The 22,135-nt window shown below is 42.5% G+C and overlaps 1 protein-coding gene and 1 pseudogene across 5 annotated transcripts; both read left to right on the top strand.

Moving 5' to 3' along the window:
* The first annotated feature begins 240 nt into the window (after positions 1 to 240).
* LOC107202169 (lysozyme g) lies at positions 241 to 18,503 on the top strand. 5 transcript variants are annotated; one of them, XM_033513522.1, is made up of 7 exons: positions 241 to 1,800; positions 6,593 to 6,814; positions 8,028 to 8,102; positions 8,926 to 9,021; positions 10,086 to 10,282; positions 10,522 to 10,657; positions 11,418 to 12,495. In XM_033513522.1, the coding sequence occupies exons 3-7, from the start codon at positions 8,060 to 8,062 to the stop codon at positions 11,546 to 11,548; spliced, it is 603 nt and encodes a 200-aa protein (XP_033369413.1). In that variant the 5' UTR covers positions 241 to 1,800; positions 6,593 to 6,814; positions 8,028 to 8,059; the 3' UTR covers positions 11,549 to 12,495. The 5 variants fall into 5 exon arrangements, 3 of the variants coding, with proteins under 3 accessions (XP_033369413.1, XP_033369420.1, XP_033369421.1); XM_033513529.1 differs by lacking the exon at positions 241 to 1,800 and having other exon boundaries at positions 4,305 to 6,814; XR_004496894.1 differs by lacking the exons at positions 241 to 1,800; positions 6,593 to 6,814; positions 8,028 to 8,102 and adding an exon at positions 17,876 to 18,503 and having other exon boundaries at positions 8,467 to 9,021; positions 11,418 to 16,724.
* Positions 18,504 to 19,096: 593 nt separating this feature from the next.
* Positions 19,097 to 22,125, top strand: LOC107209246 (annotated as a pseudogene).
* Positions 22,126 to 22,135: the final 10 nt, after the last annotated feature.

Genomic DNA, 22,135 nt, shown 5'->3' on the forward strand with positions numbered 1-22,135 from the left:
ACACGTGGGCTTGTCAGGATTCCAGCACAGTGCGTTGTTGGAGGTTACTCAGTTCCACACGTGAATAGCCTCATTACAAACAGTGCAAATCCTACTTGGAGTCTGTGGTTTCATGTCACTTTAAGCTGATGCTTTTTTTTTTCTAGGTTAATCTTCTTTCATCCTTCCTGGGACCTCTTCCTTCATCAGGCTTGTAGCATGACCACACATACCCTTGTGCTCCTTGTATCACTTGTATCACTTGTGCTGATACAAGGAGTTTGCAGGAATGTGTGGCTTGGGTAGAATCAGTCTCACAAGTGGGCTGGGTTGCAAGGGACCCTAGAGATCATCTAGTTCCAGCCCCCCTGCCATGGACGTGGCTAACAAGGGAAGTTGTTACTTGTAGTTGTTCATACTTTAAGCTTATATTTATTTTGAAGTAGCAATCTCATAGATTTGCTCCTTCAAATCTTTAATTTCATGCTTTCTACATAGTCTGTCTTGAATTAACATTAAAATTGTTACTGAATAGTCCTCTTGCTTACCACCTCCATCCTGGATATTACTTTGAGATGAACAATTCAAACCCAAAAATTTTGTTTTTGCTGAAACCTAGAAGTTCTTTTAAAAATGGGAAATTAATCTAGTTTGAGGGGTAAGAAAGTAATTACTCTTCTGTGGTAGAGTTTAATGATTTTGCTGTGCAGGTTAAATTAATGAATTGTCCATAATTTTAAGACCTGGGACAGCAAGCTAGAAGTGTCTCAATACAGAGAACACCAGCTTAAATAAATGTCAGCTGTACAGACTTGAAAAGCAGAAAGAAAGATTAACTTTGTCAACAGCAGTCTAGTGGTTGTATGGCTGACAGATGAGATGATGATGATTCGCAATATCCAGAAGGAATACAGGTTTTATGTGATTAATTGCTTACAGCAGATGGATGAGGTATGAGAGGACATGACTGACTAAGGTTCCTGAGCCTAGACCAATCACAAAATGGTACCTGGTCTGGTATGTGTCAGCCATGAAGGGTTATTAGACAACAAAGAGATGAGAAATATTCAGGTATAGCTTTGGAAGTGATAGGGCTAATGCCTGAACTCAGTATATAACTTTAATAATGATCAGTGCTTAAGTCTGTGCCTGGTGCTTGGTATGAAATAATAAAAAAAACCATGAAGGCAATAATAATAACCAAACAGGATCTCAGTTGTTCAGCCCTTGATGCTGAATTATGAGACCTTCACTAGACAGTCCTTGATCAGTGATTGGTCCTGGGTTTTCCTGTATTTCTACTCAAGAAAGCTATCCTGAAGTGAAGTGCTGAGTTGAGCTTTGGCATCTGAACGTGTGAAGAAGTCTAGTCCCAGAAAGAGGCAGGATGAGAAACATTCTGGAGAGGGCAACAACTGAGTAGCTGCTTTCAGACCCCATTAGTAGGCTGGATTACCTGCAAGTGTCACAAGGGTGGAGGGAGGCAAATTCAAAACATGAATCGGAAGGTGAGGGTACTTGATGTTACAGTAGACTGCTTGATAACTCTTCTGAGGGGTATGTTGCTCCTGAGCCATGTTTAAAGGATAACTAGAGATGGGTTCCACACATTTGACACAAAAAAAGTCTGCTCTGAACTTTTGTTCTTGTATAATTCTTGGGAGCCTTCAGCATTCAGCCACTCCAATATGATTGTGGTGATCCAAGGCATTGCAGTCTGCCAGATGCTCCTTGTTCCCTGTCCCTCTGCAGAGCACCGCACCATCTGTAGCATATGCTACAGGAGGGAACTTACGCTCATACCTTCTTCATCAATTTAAGGTAACACATCAAACTGGCTAAAACAATACAACAGACCCCAGAGATTCACCAAAAAATACCTTGTTCAAATTTGGTTAATTAATTTTAAGTGCATGTACTCTGAGAGATATTGGGTGCTTGCTTGTTGGTGGAAAGGAAGTAGTTAGGAAGTTACTTTTAGAAAGCTCATAAGGTGCATATTCTAAACCTACTATTTGTTTTTTGATTAATTGTTACAGCCATGGCTTGAGCTGCCTAAAGTAAGCCAACACTGATCTAGTAGTCACATAGCTGTGTCAGCTCAGTGTTGAATCTGTGTTAATATAATCTGCATTTTGGAACACAGCCTGTTCAACCATCACCCACCTGGTGGTATGACTTCAACATGTGACTTATAGGAAAGGTTTAAAAATTAACTTACCTTCTTCACAAACCATGCAATCTCAGGTAACAATTGACTTTTCTCGAGATGCCATTGTATGAAAATCAGGTGATTGTAATATACAGAACAACATTAATTAGCTTCCTAATCTACTTCCTCCTTGCTAATTATTTCTTTTGTTAGTCCACTGCCCTAGAAGAAAGCCTGGAATTGTTTCCTGTTTGTTTTCTAGAATTTAACAGTCCTCGATTCTTTGTATCATTAATTCTAGGCACACAGAAATACCCTTAATAGTTATCCTCAAAACAGAGAATGGTTTGGGTTGGAAGGGACCTTAAACATCACTTAGTTCCAAACCCAATGGGCAGGGACATCTTCCATTAAATCAGGTTGCTCAAAGCCCTGTCCATTGTGGCCTTCAACATTTCCAGGGATGGGGCACCCACAACTTCTCTAGGCAACCTGTTTCAGCCTCTCACACAAAGATTTTCTTCCTTGTATCAAATCCAGACCTACCCTCTGTCACTTTGAAGCCATTCCCCCTAATCTGATAGTGATAGTGTACATGCCCTTGTACAAAGTGCCTCCACAACTCTCTTGTTTGGCACCATAGGTAGTGAATGTGCTATAGGGTCTCCCCAGAGTATTTCCTTTTCCAGGCTGAACAATCCTAATTTTCTCAGCTTGTCTTTATAGGAGAGGTGCTTCAGCCCTCTGATCACTTGATCAGAGTGACCCTCCTGTGGACTTGCTCCAGCAGTTGCACGTTCTTCTGGCTTTGGGAGCCCAGAGCTGAATGTGTCAATCTAATGTGGGATCTTATGAAACTGTAGTGGAGGGGCAGAATCCCCTCCCTCAGCCTGCTGGCCACAACTGACTTCGGTGCAGCCCAGACAGAGTTGCTTTTCTGGTCTGTGATAGCACATGGCTAGGTCACATTTGGCTTCTTGTCAACCAACACCCCCAAGTCCTTCTCAGGGCTGCTCTCAACCCATTCATCCCTCTGCCTGCATTTGTGCTTGGGATTGCCCCGACCCTGTCCTGGCTCAAACTATGAATTACTTGCTTTGAGTGACAGATCTGTCTTTAAGATGGAATGGGAACAAGCTCTCATAGAATCCAATCCAGTGACCTTTTTGCTAGGACACCTTTCCTACAGTAAAATTAAAAACCTAATTTTAGAGAATAGAAGGAAAGTACTTATTTTACTACCTCACAAACACTTCTGGCCTTAGATATTTTATGCGAAGGCCAGAGAGATGCAGAGTGGGATGTTACTTCAATGCTCATTTGCATTCTTCAGAAAGGCAAGACAAAGGAAGAGATTGGGACCCTCAGCATTTGTTCACTTCTGAATACAGTGAAAACAAGCCTCATGTATTACAAGTTTGAAGACTTTTGAAGATGTGTAGATGTGCTTAGGGACGTGGTTTAGTGGTGGAATTGGCAGTGTTGGGTTAATGGTTGGACTCAATGATCTTAAAAGTGTTTTCCAACCTAAATGATTCTGTGATTACTTCCAGGTACAACAGATGTAAAAAACAATGGAAATTTCATTATTAAACTGGGTGTGTCCCTTTAAAAGCTGGGAAGGACAACCATAGAGGATTTGTCTGAGATGATGCTACACATGCATCTTTAACTGGTCAGTTAGTGGTAGGTATCCAACCTACGTCAGCAATGATGGGCAGCTTCCCTATAAAGCAGTTACAAAGTCTGAGAATGCCTGATGTTACCTATAATTACATCTGAGACAAAAGGAACAACCTGAGAAATTCATCTGCCTGTCGATGTTATGAAACAAGTTGAAACTCACAATGGAGACAATAATTAATTCCAAGTAATTTTAGATGGTGTTCTCACCACCCAGTGACACGTGATGCTAAAACCTGCAACCTGAAGAAGTATAACGTGCAGTATGTAGTGCTTTTCAAAATTGTGCTCCATTTTGGTCACTTCTCCATTAAGCGGAATGAAAAAACTTCCCTCGGCATGAGGGGGAAAAATATAAAGTGAAAATCTGTGAGTAGGAAAGAACTGTTGGTACTGAACCTTGGTGTGCTTTACATCTCAGGAGTGGTCCCTTCTAATTTATGTAAGACGAAGAAAATGCTCTTGTGTCAGGTAACATTTTTTGTCCACTCTGCTCTCCCTTTACCTGAATGTAATCAACAGTGTCACTGACAGATCACAGAGGAAGCGTGTCTGTGGTCACCAACTGCAGCTTAATTTCCAGGATGCCCTAACACTAACCAGGAACTCTTCCTGCTTCTTAAATTTAAGTAGATACAGATACTATTTGATAAGTGAACTCCTCTTTCCTTGACTTTCCATCACCTCCCTCCCAGTCACACGCTGTGCTGACCAAATCCAGCACAAGGAGAATGGGTACTGACACTGTACTCCTGATGTAATTTTCCCAATTAAATCTATGATAAAAATGAAAAAGATGTGCTGTACTAGAGACAGATTCAGACCACTGTCATGAAGTGGCCCACCTACACTCAGTGCTCTGCACTTAAAGCCCCACAAAGACCTTTGAGCAGAAGATGGTGTTTTCTAACATCATGCAGTTCTCGTTAGACGGTGGTGGTGCCTTGGACAAATACACTGGCTGAGAGCCCTGCTCCTTTCAGGGTATATGAGCATGTTTCCATAGAGGATGCTTGCTTTCGGTTCTTACTCTAAAAGGCAGCTGGAAAAATTTGTGTGGATAAAGAGGTTTTGACTGAGAAAAAGTCCCTAACACTGCAGAAAAAGTATCCTCTTAATTGTTAATTCCACTTACAGTGGAATTTGTGTGAATACAAGGAATCTGTCCCAGGGAGCTAAGAGTTTGTAACAGCACAGATAAAAAAAACTTTGTATTTCAAACATAATATTATTCACTACTCAATGAGTACATAAGGAGTATTGCAATGCAGAATAGGCATTAAGAATTCATGTGACTACTGTAAAATGTAGAAAAATGTGATTACATGGTAACAAAGAGAAAAATATGTAGCAAAGATAAACAGTATTTAAATTCAAAACTTTATCTTAAGAACGGTCAGCAAGTGGACAACACAATAAGAAATAAATCTTACCTAAGGTTATAGGCTGCTTCTCAAAGAAGGTGCTAAGCAATCAGCATGGACACAGGCTCAAGGACAGAGGAACATCAGTTTTTTGTCACTAACATGATGCTGTTTTTATGAAGGATACGCAGATGTTAATACAAAATTTTCATAATCTATTTAAGAGGATACATCTCTTTCTAATACAAATTGTTCTGTTCTGTAGAGGATAAATGAATGTATCTACTGGGTTTGCTGCCATCAAGCTGTGCACTATGAGCTTTTCCCAGATCATTTCTGGTTTTCCTTCCCTCCAGCATTTAATCAGTTGCTATGCCCTTTGAAAGGATTAAAGCACACTATACTGTTTCTATTTTCTAAGTGTTAAACCATGACAACACCACAAAGATGTGCACCTTACACTATGTCAGACCTTACCTTCTGCTGTTCCAAATGTTAAACCCCAGAAAAAGGATTACATGATAGTCTAGTCTGAGATACCATAATGAGATATCAGGTTTGTACATGAAGAATGATTACATAGCATTGTTGTAATCATTGGGAAGGTTTCAGTAGGAGTTTAATATTTAAGACCCACCTTAATCCTTACAAACCTCCTGTAACAATGCCTGGTTTTGAACATATTAATTAGTATCTGGCCAAAACAGTATTTCCTACCTGCCACATCAGTCCCAAAAGAGCAATGGGAATAGATGGATTTGTGATGCATTAAAGAATGAAGAGAAAGCTACCAGAAAAAAATCTTGGCCTTCCTAACCTCCACGCATGCTGGGCAGAGTCTAGGGAAGAGAAAAATGTGGTAAATAGAAGAACAGAATTGAAGGGTACTGGCCTCCCAAACTGTCTTTCCTCCTCCAAGTGTCTCAGATGTTTCAGATATGTGAAAAGTGTCTTGGCTGCAAAGTGCAAGTCTTCCAGAGCTCCTCTGTGTTTCCCCACTAACTTTCCCCACTGTTTATTTCTCCTAATTTCTGCTGCAACCTCCTGCATCCCCATGTCTTAAACTCAGACCCTGTCTCTGCTTGCCTCTGCCTCTGCTCTGGAAGTGTCCATCCTGAATTAGATTTGTTGTAAGCAATGAAGCAGTGGGATGATTTTCCTTAATTGTCCTTGTTAAAATTCATATGGAAGTATGATACTTAAAAGCTTGCCTATCTGAAATCATTGAGGAAACAAGACAAAAACAATCCTTCCAGAGATATGTCCAGGTGAAAAGCAGGAGAGGACTACAACAGGGATCTGATTTTTTGCCTGGCCTCTGCCACTGATTCACTTCAACAATTTCTGCAAGTCATTTACTGTGCATCAGTGTCCTTATTGATGGAGTAAAACCAGTGTTTATTTCCTTTCACAGAGTTGTCCCGAGTCTGACTAACCACCACTTGTGCAAATCTTTGGATGAAAGAAATCATTGGAGTTCTAAGCTCTTAATATATATTAGTTATTGTACTTTAAAACAGTCATCTCACTAGGTAGGAATTAACATTCCAAAGCCCATAGGGTGGATACCTTTTCCTACATATATATATAAAAGTCATCAAGTGACCTGCCTCAGAGGAAGGACAACTGAATACAGGTGAGTCTGAATTCACTCATGGAATATTTATTTAGAACAAGAAGCCTTGATTTGTTTTGATTTAACATTTTGCCAATGTTGTGATTGCTATGCTGTTTCTATATAAGGCCTGTGAGGTTTTTGTGATGGGAGTGAAAAAAAAAATTCCTGCATGTGGAAAAAGCTACATCCTGTAGCTTTCAATAAGGACCCAGATGGATTTTCCATTGGATTCATAGTTGTTGGGTCAAGCTGTATAGATCTGGGCTTGTGAATACTTAGCTTTAGTGTTAGAGCTCAAATGGAGCTACCTAGTGTACCTTGATCTGTTCATGGGCATTCCTGGCCTAAATAAGCTCAGTCAGGACAAGGGAGTCTTTCCAATGATATTGGTGGATTATTTGCGTTTCTACATCCATATGATCTGGTTTGCAGATGTAGAAATGCAGCCTAGAGAAATGGCCACATGCTATTAAAACTGATAGTGTATTTTCAAGTGTTAACAGGATTAGTGTTAATTGCCTACAAGACTCATGGTGTGTTTTGTGTTTGAAATCTACTTGGGAAGAAACCCAAAACATTTCTAAGCCACAAAAGCTGCTCAGTGTAAATGTGTTCATCAGTAAGGCAAATACAGTCAATTTTTTTTGCATTTGATAGCTATCATCTGATGATATTTTGGAATTTTATTAATAAGCACAACACATGCATTTATTAATAAAGTGGTTATCTGCCAATATCACACAGAGAAGTATTATTTCACCAAATAAGTCTTGGAGTTGCCTTGCATGTTCTTAGCAGAGTATTAAGGGTCATAGTTCTTGATTTTTGAAAACAAGTTTTTCCAAAAGCTAAGGAAAAATCCTTTTTGAACAGAGAGGCAGGGGTTGTGTGCACTTTATAGCACATTAGACTTCAAACACCTAAAAAATTAAAGCAAAGCTAGTGGACCTGCTCATCATAAAGGCACACTATGGGCCTTCAGGAGGGGCCATGTGAGCAAGCAGTGACAACTGACAGGGGCTAAAAAGGCCCCTGCTAGTCCAGGCTGCCAACAGGGACCTCCCTGACCCCAGTCTTCCCAAGGGGAGAAAGTACCTCTGTTGCCTAAACCCTCTTCAGCCATCTCTGTCTGGTGCCTCAGGGTGGAAGCTTTTGGCATGCCAACTTTGCTAGAGTGCTGTTGAAAATCAGTAGTAATTTCTTCATGTTTTGCAAACCACTGTGTTTCCAGGTCTCCCGGGACAGCTGAGGAGAGCCATCACCATGATCCCCACACTGCTGTTGCTGGGTCTTTCAGCTCTTGTTGGTGAGACAGGTTTGGGTTGCTGTCAAAAGCACACTGGGAATTGTTTGCAGAAGGGTCTTGGAGAGGGAGTGTGCAGTCAGACCTGAGGCTCCCTTCCTGCATGGCTCTGAAAGATCCTGTGTGGCTGAAGGTCCTCAGCTGCTCTATGAGGCTGCTTGCTGCCCACATGTGTCTTTTAAACCAGCTCATCTGGAGGACGGGACTGAAACCAAGGGAGTCACAGACATGTCTCCTCTTGGTTTTGCCAGCTAACCTTATCCAATCTCCCTGCCTTCTCAGAAATGCTCTCACAAAAGTGGCAATCTGTTTGATGGAGGCTATTTGCTCTTCAGTTACCAAGGAAAGGGGGTAATTTTCTGAGACTGAGGCAAGCATTCTCCTGAATGAATTCCTCACCAAGTTATCGAGGGACACAGGAGACAATCCCAGCTAGGGTGCTCAGCTACCACCAGCCATCATCTCAGTGGTTCCAAGCACTGGGGGGCATTGAGTGGGAATAGCCCTCTAAAATAAATGCAGAGGCTCTGCTTCTCCTCTCCCACACCAGCCTTTAGACCTAATGGAGCAGGTTCATATTCATCTAAATGGTCATTAGAACCCTTTGCTTCAATATTCAGTTAGAAAAGAACCAATTTCTGCTCTCTACCTTTCTTTGATAACATTACCGATGGAGAGCGGTGGCAACCATACAAGCAGGGCCACCACAAGGGGATGTGGATTGCAGGTCTGGACTCTCTCATGCTTGACTTGTATGCACGTGCAGGACTTGAACAAAACTGCTCTAAGATCTTATGTGCTCAAACACCTTCACTTAATATTTCAGCTCCCTCTGTGAGTTCCAGTTGCTATGGCGATATAAGAGCTGTACAAGTCCCCATGGTCTCCTGTACAAGAGATCCTGCAAGATCCTCTGATTGTGGTATGTATCATTCATTGCTTGATTTTTCAACTTGTTTGTACCTGGCAGAGATATGCCTTACCTTCTGTTATTGCCAAATTAAATGTGGTGCAGCTATTCTATCAGCCAAAAGGGAGAAAGTGACACTTCCTCTCCCAAAATAGCTGGTGAAGCCTCCAGACCAGACGGGAAGTGGAAGGACAAATTTCCATAGTCAGGATCTTTGGACTCAAAGCAAAGGGAAATAGCTTCAACCCTTTTTAATTTAAAACAGCTTCTTCATCAGCCAGGATTTTAGCATCAGCCTCCTCACAAAGCCTCAGGGCTTGTCTGCTCCAAGGGTACCAAGGGTATCCAAGATACACAGAGCCAGGTCCTCAGTGCTAGCAAGACAGCTGAGCTGGCCAGTGCTGACCTGCCAGTAAGGTAAAGTCCCAGGTGTCTACCAGAATCTACCTCTGGTTGATTAATTTTTGGTAACTCCTTCACATTTCTCTCTTTCTTGCCTGCTGTTACTGCTTGGTGTCACCATGCAGCTGACTATGTCACATTGATCCTGATGATTATCATCATGCTGATAATCCAGGGATTTTGCCATGTTCCTCAGATGTAGGCTCTTCCAAAGCAGACACCTTACTGTGGGTGTTCAAGCATAGATCTGAATCTGCTTGCTTGTTTCCAAACTGCTCCAAGTTTGCTTTAAAAAAAGCTCCCCCTCTCTAGCAATAGAATATAGCTGTTACTGCAGTGTGGCCAGTCTGTAGTAACACACCCCCCAGTTTTTTCAAATCCATTTTGAAACTTCACTTTTCTGACTCCAGATGTGCAGAAGAAGAAGATGACCATGCATTCCACCCCCTAAGAATCCTCCCTGTTCCCCTGGTCATCCTTGGGTAGTGGAACAGCAGCTCCCAGGCCATGGTCAGAGCCAACAGAGCTGTGCTTGTTCCTCAAACTCCACTGCCCAACCTGATGGAGATGCAATTTCTTAAATACTTGAGTTACTCCTTTGACACACCTGCTCAAGGGGGAGGCAAGGGGTTTGGACAGGGGTGTGTGTAAGTCTGCCTTTTCCTACGCTGCAGGATATGCCATGATACAAAGGACTGCAGAGCCAGACCTCGTACGCCTGAGGAGATATGAGATCCCAATTAAGAGAGTAGCCAGAAACCTGTGCTTGGACCCAGCGCTCATCGGTGCCATCATGTCCCAGGACAGCCGTGTTGGCCTGCTCCTGGACAACGGCTGGGACCAGGGACGGCAGAAGTACGGCCTGATGCAGGTACTCCAGGGTGATAAGCATGAGCAACAGCACAGTAATGTAGTCCATACCCCAGGGCTTTATCTTAGCAAATGACTGTTCCACATTTGAAAGAGCACTTTATTGCAATCCCTCTGCATCAAAGGCTGTGCTTAGGTGTTGTCCTGAATAAGGTCACTTCAATGAGTCAGAGCCTGGGAGTGCAATGAAGAGAGGGTGGCATTCAGAGGGAAATTCATTTTCTTGCTTGTCTTTCCTAGATCAGCAGGCAACTGCGACCTTATGCAGTGTGGGATAGTGAAGAACACATAAATCAAGGCTCAAATATGCTGGTTCTTTCCCTTAATGAAGTACGGGCAAGACATCCTACCTGGACTTGGGACCGGCAGCTGAGAGGTATGGAATGGGCTTTGTACTAGGAAGGGACAGACTGACTGATGGACTGATGGGAGTGCTGTGTGCTTGTTGGTGGCACTTTTAAGGGGAAAACAGCATCACTCTGGCAGATTTTACAGCATCTCTTACAAAAAAAAAAAAACCTACAAAAAAAACACCCCCAAAAAACCCACAAAAAACCCCAAACAAAAGAAACCCTCAAAGCCCTGAAATAACAACAAGAACAAAGTTTTCTAGTTTAACAGAAGCAGAACCAGACCAGCAAACTGGCAATGAGAAATGGTTGCTATGTGGATAAATAAGATAGAAAGCAACTAAACAAAAGTCACTGGAGAATGCAGAAACTGAGGCATCACAACACCACAGGATTATTGTGGCAACTTGTTAAGTTGCATCCAGGAAGACTAAGATCAAGGTTTCCTTGTAGTCCATGCTATCTGTGTGCTCGTTTGTTCACCCTAGGCTATTTCTTACTCTCCCTTCCTTTCCCTGCTACTGCCCCTCCTTTGCTCTGATTACACCCTTTTCTGGTAACAGCTTTCTATTTCCACCTGCATTTGGAGAGAGTCATGGGCTCCTTCACTATAGCAATAAAGATTTTACAAAATCAGTCACTTTTCAACAATAATGCACATTTGGAACTTTGTCAGGCAATTCTTGTTTGGTGAGATGCATGGTGTTTTTTTGCTACAAATTTTTGCTCTTAAATTTCTATTTCTTACTCACAAGCACATAACAATTCCTTCTTAACTCTTTCCAGGGGGTATCTGCACCTACCATGCAAGAATGGGCAACCTCCCTGTCTACGAGGCAGACCCATGCAGCAGAGACTACAGCTATGCCAACAACGTGATTAGGCGAGCCCAGTACTTTAAGAGACATGGGTTCTAGGTCGTAAACCCACCGAGCCTCCCCTCTGCAGACTGGCCCAGCAGTGATAGTAGTAACCCAGAGCAGTTCCTCAGTCTCCTGGCAGGACTGATGCTGGTGGCATTACCAATGCCACCTTGCTGGCTCCAGCAAATCCCAGCCCCCGGCTCGCTGATGGGCAAAATCAGCACTGCCTTCCAGGAGACCCCCCAGGGATGAGATCCCACAAGCTCGGGGCCTTTGAAAGGCAGATAGGGACAGACCAGTTCAATGTTTAAATTATGAGTGAGGAAGGTGACTCTTCCCATTCAGAGCTGAACCTCAGGGCGGTTTGTGCATCTCCCAGACATGGAGACAAACAGCTCTTCCTGGGCATCAGCTGTGCTCTCCCCATCTGCGTCCACCTCCTTCCCTCTCCATGGCCAATGCAGGGGATGAACACCCTGTTTGCCTTCCCTTGGTGCTGCTGGCTAAGGAGCAATGAAGAGACTTCTCAGTGAGCCTTTGGTCTCTGCAGGAGCAGTTTTCCTGTAGCCAGCCTTGAGGGAGACAATATTAAAACATGCTTTGGTTGGTCTCCACGGCCATGATGCAACTGTGGAGCTCACCAGGGCATCTATATGGAAAATATTGCAAGTGCCACAGCAGGCAAAATGCCTTTCTGTCAGAGAGCAGCCCTTGGAGCAGGAGTCAGCCCCATGCATACCCGTGCCGGGAGCTGTATCACAGCAATAGTTTTGGTAAAACCCCCACAACCTTTCCTGCCTTAGCTTTGGCACATTTATGCTGAGTTTCCTCCAAATTTAAAAGCATTTCAGCATCTGTCCCTCTGCCAGGATTCCCAGTTTGTAAAAGAAGTGAATGAGCTCTGGTCTGTTTGAAAGTGGATGGGTCTCTCGGTGCCAATTTATTAATTAGAGAACAAAAATGAGAATAAAATAGAAATAAAGATAAGTGTTAAATCCCAACGTTTATTTTTTTCAGTTTCATGGGGCTTGGTGGGTAGCAATCTACTTGAGTAAATAACCCCTTTGAGTACTCTTGGAAGGGGTCTAAAACTCAGTTTGAGAACAGGGAGTGAATAATGGTTCTGCAGACTGGATAGGTCAGAAGAGCTGGGCCTGAGCCTGCCTGCTGACCCAAACTCGTGAACATGGTAATAGGAATATTCACATTTCAAATTACCATTTTGGAGGTGTCAGGGTACTTTTCTTCCAGCTGCCACCATTGCTGATGCAGAAGTGATGTGCCTGGCAGTCCTTGCTGGCAGCAAGGGGCAGTGCGGTGCATGTGCCTGGGCTGCTAGGCAGGGTCAACACAGGCAGCATGAGAGTTGAATTGCAGACAGCTTTTGCAAGCAGAGCAATTTTAATGCTGTTCCCCTTGTCTTGCCAATCACTCATCTGCTTACCATCATGGCAAGGACAGCATAATTAGCATATGTTACTAGAAAACTAATTTTATCACCTCTGGAGACCAGAGGGAACCATTGGTTGTCTCAAATGTCACTGATTTTTTTTTTTCTTTTTAAGACTACCATAAACAGTTCAGTGTTGAGCAACCACAGATATTGAATTATATTTTACTTAGTCTTTAGTGAATTCTGAACTATATTATAATTTCACTAAAATCATTACTTTGTAATACAAACTTATGAAATGTATCACATGGTTGCCTACTTGACATAACTTATGTAAAATTCATAGGATGAAGTCTTTAGTGTATTATGTTATGTAAACCTCTGTGTTACATAAGCCTCTTATGTAAAGCCTATGAATTAATTTTTTGGTAGATGAGTATAAACTTCAGATGGAGCAGGGAATCTCATTGCTGCCTATGTGTACAAAACTGGGGGTTGAGTTCCAAGGGTGAACAAGAGTGGAGCTTTCTTTGGTTGCCTTCATGTCATCCTCAGTTGCTGCCAGCAAGCTCCTTGTCACCACTACTGGTGCTGCCAGCCCTGCAGATCTCTGAGCGCCTCAGGAGTCCAATTTGTGCAAGTGTTACCTATGAAGCTGCTGCTTCATGTTGTGGTAGCATAGCAACACCCAAGGACCTGCCTGCTGAGCAGGTTTCCAAATGTTGTTTTAGGGTATCAGCACTTTGCAGTGAATACAGAAAATCTCTGCAGAAAATGAGTTAAAGCTTGATAAATTGGTAGGAAGGAGTAAATAATTAAGGAAAGTTTAACAGTAGCATGCTGCCTTAAATTGTGAGCAAGAGGTTTCCTGACAAATAATGAGCTCAGATTGTTGTTCCCTTCTGATCTTTTTCTAGTCATGTTACTGGAAGTTTTTTTCTGCCTGATGTAGACAGAGCAGATGCAGTCACACTCTTGGTCACCCTTTTGATCCATGGCCTGGTGAAAAAAAACAAAACCAAAAACAATAGACATCTTGCGAAGCAAATGATCTAATACCAAGTAACAGATCAGAAAAAGTGGAAGCACGGGCAAGGAAAAACAAAAGCCACATCAGAGGGGAAAGAAAGGTCCAGGGAATCAATGACCAAGACACCTGCCTGAAACATTGAGGAAGGTGCTAGAGTAAAGGATTGAATGGTTCCTTCAAGAGATCCAGTGGAACAACAAAGCAGCAAGAAACTGTAAGGAGGGTTCTGGCATCCTGGCTTGGCAGGGAAAAACCATCTCAGATCAATTAAAATCTTTATCTAATGGAGTCAGTGGTCAAGAGAGAAGCCATGGTTGTGCCATATCATGCCATGCCTGTTGCACCAACAAAAGTATGCTCAGGACAATAACAACCCTGATGGAAAGTATAGCCTGTGGAAATAGGGAATTAGATTTTTTTTTCCCAAAATATAAAGAGAGAAAGCACAGAGTTATGATTTTCTAATATGCAAAAGAAATGAAGGGCAATGACCTACATCCTTCCATTCCCTTTGAGGGTAAGACAAATAGCAGTGAGTTCAGCAGCAGATTTGTTGGATAATTTAAAAAAAAACCTTTCAGGATAATGAAGCAACGCAATATTTCCTGGGTGTTTTAAATAACATTCAAGATCAACATGTAAAAGTAGCTGTACATCATATATAATCACAGAATGGTTTGAGTTTAAAGGATCTTAAAGATCACCAAGTTCCAGCTCCTCTGCCACAGGTAGGGACACTTTCCATTAGACCAGGTTGCTCAGGGCACCATCCAACCTGGCCTTAAACACTTCCAAGGATGGAGCATCCCATCCACAACTTCTCTGGACAACTTATTCCAGTGCCCCACACTGTGAGTGTTCACAATAACAAATTTCTTCCTAATATCTAATCTAAACCTGCTTTTTTTGCCATCATGTTTTGTAGAGAGGGGAAATGCAATAGATGTTGTTTAAGGACCTTTCCAGGCTAACACTGCCGAATCAGAGTCAGCAGTCAGAAAATGGAAAACAAATTACAGACACTGAAGAAAACCTTTCTCTGTTGGGGTCCAGTGATTTGGTTTTACAACTGATGTTACTACTGGGAAATCTATTTAAATGTGCTTCCTACAATAGAGAGCAAGTGTGAGGTGGAGTCTTTCTCTCTCATCAACTTGTTAAGCTGCAGGTGGCATGGGCTGATCCCTCAGTGGCTCAGGCAGGGATCTGCTGGGAGTCTGGACCTGCAATGACTGGCTTTCAAAGAAACCAGGCAGAGGGACCAATTAAACTAATTACCTCTTTCAGCAGTAACTGAAGCAGCAGGAAAGCAGTGTCAAAAGCAAGGCCCTGTTGGGTCAGAGCACTAAGCCACGTGGGAGAACAGATTTTTCCAATGGTTGATTCCAAATGCTGCAGCTGGGTCTGTTTGAGCCACGTGTCCATGTCTGTCTCTGAGATATGCTGAAAACAAAGGGAAACACAAGCAGATCAACACAGTGCTGAATTACTGTGTTTGTTCTGCTTTGTTACTCATTGCAAAACTGGGCTGGGATTTCCTAGCCAGCAACTTGTCCCCAGGATAGCGCCTCTTACATTGCCTAGGATGGGCACCAACCTGTGGTCCCAGGGACCCCTATGGAGCTAATGCTGCAGCTGGGGGTAACTGTTTCTAATACTTCCCTCAGTTTATTTAATTGCCTTCCTTGAAACTGAATATTCCCACATTGGATACCCAGGGTCTGTTTTCTCCCATTTCAGTGTTGAAAGAGATCATGTTGTAGGATTGCAACCTCAGAGCAGTTTTCCACCAGCATCCCTCAAACAAAATCCTTGCGCCTCTCTCTAGCATTTGTTTCTGTGGATTCCTCAACCAGCTCATCCTAAAGCAGGGATTTATTGCAACCAAAAATTCTGCTTCTGCACCTCATCCTGACGAGGCACTGATCCAGCCAGTATGCAGGCTCCCACTCATGCCAGCAGCCCACATTTACTGCTCCTCTGGCCTCACTGACTGCTCCCACAGAACTCAAAAATGGTAGTACAGTTCTACTACAGCGTTTTTATCAGTGGCAACTGGGATTTCCACCCACAGGTTTTTAGGGTGCTTCTCTTTTCCTGTTTTTAGATACATTTTATATTTTTATGCTGTAACATTTTTATCCTTCACATCCAGAATCACTCCACCACCTCTACATCCTACTCGGTTGTTCCTGTGAGGCTGGCAGTGCTGTATCTCATTGGTGTTCTAGCCTCCACTAAGTCTCTGAGATACCTTCTGTCTCAGGGTTGTCATTTGGTTCAGGCTTTTGGGTTCTGGCTTGATTTTGAAGTCTCTAGCAACTGTACAAAACTGTACAAAAACCCCTGTAAGTTTATCTTTGCTTTGTTGCTTAATACTGCATATGCCAAATCCTTGCCACTGTATTCTTTCTATTTTGTCTTCCTCATGTATCATGATCATGCTGTCTATTTCCCCCGTCTTTTTTTTCAGAGGTAAACTGAACATCAGCCTTGTCCACCTTGCAGATCACAGGAGTTCAAACTGGATACTCCTCTGGATTTGTCAGCTTTCCCCTGCTTCTAGTGGAAAAGTTCCTCTAAAAGCTCTTCAATTTCCAGTGACATGGGTTGTCTATGCCACAGCTCAGGTGCAGCCTGCCCCTTCTACACTGCACCTCTCATCTATGTTTTGTCAGTTCCTCACATGTCTCAACCATCTACAAATCCCTGTATTTCCCTATGAGGGAAAGGCTGTCAGCTTGCAGCCTCAGGACACAGACCTTCTTCCAGCATCCAGAGTACTGTGCCATCCTAACACGGGCTGGGTAACCTTTCACAGCTTAAATGGGCTTGATTGTCTTGGGAAGCTTATGTCAGCTTAGTTTCTCCCCTGAAAGCATAACTAGGATCATTCATTTCTTATGCATCCTTTATTAAGCTAATTAACAATTAGGAGAAATGTTCAAGAGCATGAAGAAACCCACACAGTGAGGATGTGGCTGACCTGAGACTCTACTGCTGCAGCCCTCAGTCTTCCACAAACACTCAATTTCCAAGAAATGGAAAGGTTTCCTTTTCCAAAGCAGGCAAGGAGAAATTTGACTCATTTCTGTCCTTTAAATCTGATTTTATTTTATTAATTCCCTGCTTATTCAGCCACCTCTTAGCTGATTCAGATCAAGAAACTAGCAAAGTTTTCAAAGGGGTTTGGGTGTTTGCACAGTTACAGAAATCAGAATTATAGATTCCTGTCATAATAATAAAAATCCTGGCAGCATATTTTTGACTTTCCTCTAGAAATGAAGACAAACTCTAAAAAGGCACAGCTGCATGCCTGAGCCAAATGCCATATAGAGGACCAGATTATCCCACAGATGTTTGCCCTGAACCATTTAATTGCCATTTAATTCTTCCTTCCTGTCAGACACAGGAGAGGAAAGAGTAGTTGGTCCTAGATCTGGTCCAGTGCCCTGCAGCCTGGATTCTGGGTAAACCAAATTGTCCCTTCCCTGCAACTCTTATGATCAACGAAGAGCTGCTTGCTAATTGATAATGGATATTGAATGGATCATTGTGGCCCTTGCTATATCTGCTATATGTGAATGTCATACACTTACCATACGTACAAAATATTTCAGTAGCAGGGCTGTCAGGTTGCTCTGTATGGAGGCTGAAGAGCTAGCTTTGTATGAATAAAGACCCAGGGAATTCAGGTGGAACTGTCTAGGTGTGGCAAAGGAGGTTTGTACAGAGAATATGGACAGGGAATAAAGTTGTTAATGGTGAAAATGCTTCAATTACTGTGATGTAGAAGAAGCAAACTAGTGTATCCTTTATGTTTCTGCCCCAGAAATAAGGGAACAGTAGCACAGACCATTTGGAGATTATTAGTTTGTGAATCACCTTTGGTGGTATTTTGAATTTTTTAAATGTTACTTGTTTTGAGCCACATCTGTTCTATTCTCCTTCCTGGCAGATGTGCTTGCCTCTGTTTCAAACTTCTTTACACTCAGCCATAATTGTGAGTGTGAAGAGCCCCATGCCTGAGCTGCTGTGAATTTTTGCAGCTGGTTCTCTATGGGAGGTATCAACAGTACAGCAAAAACTTACAGAATCTCTCAGTGCAATGACACGGGACGAATTCCCCCGCTAGAAATGTAGAAGAGCTGCTGAAAGAGCAGAACAGCATTTCACGCCCACATAATGTGCCATGGGGGAGAAGCGGGTCAGGATACATTCTGCCGCGGGAGTTCTGCCATCCGGTGGTTGTTTTCCTTACTGCTGCACAGCTACAGTGAAATCCATCCTCACTGCCTGCTAATTTGGGGTTGTTGACCTTTGTTGTCTCTGTGCAAGAGGGGATAAAAACAGGGGCCTGGCACAGTCTCTGCATATCCGAATTCTCAGCAGTTGCAGCTCTGGTCATGTTATTGTTCCTGGAACTTTGCCTGCAAAAATTTGATTAAATCCAGAAGCGCATTTTCCCATTGTCAGCGTGTTATTGCTCCCAAGAACCGAAGAGGAGCAGATGTTTTCAGACAAGGTTCCTCCTAGCTCCAAACTTAGTAATGGGACTTTAAATTAAAGCTGTTTCATGTTTTAAATTCTAATTGTGTTTTTGCTGTAGAACAGAATCCGTGTTATGTTTGGGAGGATGCACAAGTTGTTAGGTGTTTCTGCTTCTCGTAAGATCAGTGGGGTGGGAAGGGCACTGAGCCAGCTGTTCCAGAACACTTCCAGCAGACAGGAAAGCCCATTTGTCTCCAGGAAGCACGTTAAGAATGTGGGGAGACAACCTGCAGCAAACATGTCAGGTCTATGATCTTTGTTTAATATTCTTGTAAATGATTCACTGTACCAAAGTCTGTTTTCCATTAGGTGTTAGCATTGCTCCTCTCAGTTGATGTTTGTGTGTTTTCCCTCCTGCAATGGTGTGTTAAGACAACAGATAAATGCAGATAAATTGCAATTCGAAAAATCTGCAAGTCAGATAAATTGTAATGGGTATAATTGAAGGATGCTTCTCTTTTATTTTCTTGTGCTATGGAAAAGCAAGCTGGAGCCAGTAAATAGCGTGGGATTTCAATTGACTTTCATCTTTTTCTCTTTACTTTTTTTTTAAGTTTTTAATAGAAAACCTACCTTGTTAAGATGCCTTCCTCCACTGGCCATGCAGGCAGCCCAAGACAAGCTTAGAATAAGACAGCTAAGTTTTAGGTAATTAGGGGAGATAAACTGGACACAAAGCATCAGTTCACCTCACAAGGTACGCGTGAGCTAGCATCACCAAGAGGTAATCCCCTCCAGAGCAGGCCATACACACCATGACTGCAACTGCTAGCACAAACACCTGCACTAGTATCAAAAGGATGCCATGAGTTTCAGTCATGGATCTGAAAGCACTTTAACAGCATGAGTCACACATTGCATTGGTCTGACAACTGCTTGTAAATACTGCTCTGTGCTGGTTTCAGCTGAAACCAGCACCTGCTCTTATGCTGTTCAGAGCGTTATGGAAATATACTGAATGTTGACACAACTGGAGCTTTGGAGGCAACTGTGAAACCAGACGGTCTAAGCTGATGGTAGGCACTAATTCAGTTGTTCACTCTTCCCTTACACCCATGCACAAGCTCATGCCTATTATACATCCTGGTCTCTGGCAGTCATTGCCAAGCAAGCAGATTTTTTTCACAATCAACAAAGATCCTACTTGGGCACGTAAGTTTATGCTGGGAATTGAGCTGACTTTGAGATGACATTTAAGACCATCACAGAAAAAATGAAAGTCTGCTGGGTGCATCCAACCCCTGAACCTACTTTTCTCTCGCCATTGAGATTTTCCACAAAACCTGAACTTCTGAACATTTCTCCACTATTGTCCTAAATTAAAAGAGACTAAATCTGGGATCAATCCACACAAAGGCTTAGATTTAAAACAAGATTCACCTCACTTTCAATCTGCATGCTAGAGAACTCCATCTGAATCTGAAGAAAAAATTATTTTATATCATCTGTGTATTGATTTCTAAGGCATCCTTCAGTAAAATTAGTCAATTCTATCTTTGTTTTACTCTAAACAGATTCAGAAGGATTTAAAATGCCAGCTCAGCCATAATGACCTTTAGAAAATCTGTGTTTAGATTCTAAAAATGAAAGGAAAAGCAATGCATTTCATACTGTAGGAGTTCCTGTCTCAGAGAAGACAACAGAAGAACAACATGGAGAAATACTGTGCCAAGATGGCAAAAGCTGGCAACTGTGAGGGTTTTGCTCCAGCTGTGATTGATTGCTGGTATTATCTCTTGAAAAGAGTCACATGCTGGGGCAGTGCTGAAGGATGGTCTGGGTGACCATGAGAATGCATTTGGCCTAATGCAGGTATGGTCAACCACCTTAAAAACACAAATCTCATCCTTCCTTTAAGGCAGTCAGAAGAGTGGCAGGGGCCCTGTTGAAAGGCAACCCCCTAAACCTTTTCAGCCAATTCTTTGGCCTGGCTAAGGCCAATGCTGAGCAGACTGCCACCTCCCAGAACCAGGGAAGGACCCCAGTGAGTATCGGTGCATGTGCAGACTGCCTTTACACTGTGAAACTAATGATTGCTTCCCAGCACTCCCGTGAGATTGAAGAGATTAATTGTTCCCATTTCACATTTAGATAATAAGTCTTGTTTCAAAAAGCACCTTTTTAACTGAGCATGCTGTAGGCTGCCATCAGGTTAATTACACTTTATGCACCACAGGGGCCAGGCTAGTGGGGAATCTTGCTTCATTATTCATGCCTACATTTGTGCCTAACTTGTTTGCCAAGCTGGATCCTTATCTGTAAAATCCCTAAACATTTGTTGTGTGCATAGGATCTGCTTTTGTAACATCTCCAGCCCCCTCAGACTTGTGCTTTACTACCTCATGGATTAAGGGGAGGAGAGGAGCAGCCATTTTGCACCTGGAAACACTGTGAAGCAGAAGCAATCCTGCTTTCTGCATGCTATTACCTTTACAACAGCTGTTATTTTAAGGGTCTGACAAACAGTAGGGCTAGCATTCCTCCTCAGTGCCCAAATGTCTGCCCTTCACACATCTGTTGGCTTTGCCTGTGCTGTGAGAAGTGCTTGTGTCCTCTCCGTACAGTCACAAAAGAGGTAAATCCTGATATTAAGGACCAATATGAACACAAGCAGCCTGTAAGCAACAAAGAGCTCTAGATAAATAGTGGCTAATAGTTCTGGTGTGGTGATGTTGCTGTCTCACTTTCAGGCTGGCAAACAGTTCCCTAAGATTGGATAACCATGGGACACTGAAGAGCACTTAGCCCAAGACATAGAGATTTTATACTGGATGATAAATGCAGAAAAGCATCCCCAGCTTGGACAAAGAAGGGCACCTCAGAGGTTGAGTTTTGTCAGCTTTTAAACACTTCAGACATATAAATTCAAGCATGATAATGCTCCAAGCACTGCTGAAAGCTAAACACATTCCAGTCCCTATGTTCACATGGAATAATATTCCTTAGTATGCACTAAAAGGAATAGAAGAAAAATATTAGCCTTCTAGCAGGTGTTTTTTTGAAACCTGGCAAATACCATGACATTTTTCAATTGCAAGGAACAAGGGTGGGCTTTCCTCCTCCTTTCTCAATTTGTTTTGTGGTTCTATACCCACCTACAAAAAGCAACCCATCCTGGTTGCCTTTCCTGGCAACTCTAAAGTACTATTTACTGATGAAGTAGCACCTCTGCTTACATTTTTCTTCCATCCTCATTCCAGGTGGGATCTCAGCCTATAATGCAGGAGTTAACACTGTCCACACCTACAACAAAATGGATATTGGCAAAACACACAACTATGCCAATGATGTGGATGTGAGAGACAGGTTTTGTAAGACAAATGGGTATTGAGATCTCTGAATAATGATTATATTTGAGGCCCCGATTGCATACTTTGCTTCTAATTAAGAACATTCTGGATTTATCCTCCCCAGAAACAGTAAGAATGGGGAGGACAATGAAGCCAGAAACAAGTACAAACTTGCAGTGGGGTTTTTTCCCAGCTAAGGCTAAAAACGTAACTTAAGAGATAACACAGCTCATAGTCTAAACTGTAACTTACCTTTTGCCTTTTATTTTTCATCTTACTTCATGAGAAATAAGATTTTTCATCTGTGCCTGCAGTTTCTCAAGCAGCAGATAATGCTGCAAGGAAGTTGTAACACTACTTAACAAGATTTTACCCAC

The sequence above is a fragment of the Parus major genome, chromosome 1 (assembly GCF_001522545.3).
Source record: "Parus major isolate Abel chromosome 1, Parus_major1.1, whole genome shotgun sequence".
In the NCBI taxonomy this organism is placed as follows: Eukaryota; Metazoa; Chordata; class Aves; order Passeriformes; family Paridae; genus Parus; species Parus major.

What these genes read in the sequence shown, in the direction of transcription:
- LOC107202169 (XM_033513522.1), top strand. Translation starts at nt 8,060, where the DNA reads ATGATCCCCACACTGCTGTTGCTGGGTCTTTCAGCTCTTGTTG. An exon ending in GGGTCTTTCAGCTCTTGTTG is followed by an intron (nt 8,103 to 8,925) that starts GTGAGACAGGTT and finishes TTAATATTTCAG; the next exon opens with CTCCCTCTGTGAGTTCCAGT. An exon ending in TGCAAGATCCTCTGATTGTG is followed by an intron (nt 9,022 to 10,085) that starts GTATGTATCATT and finishes CCTACGCTGCAG; the next exon opens with GATATGCCATGATACAAAGG.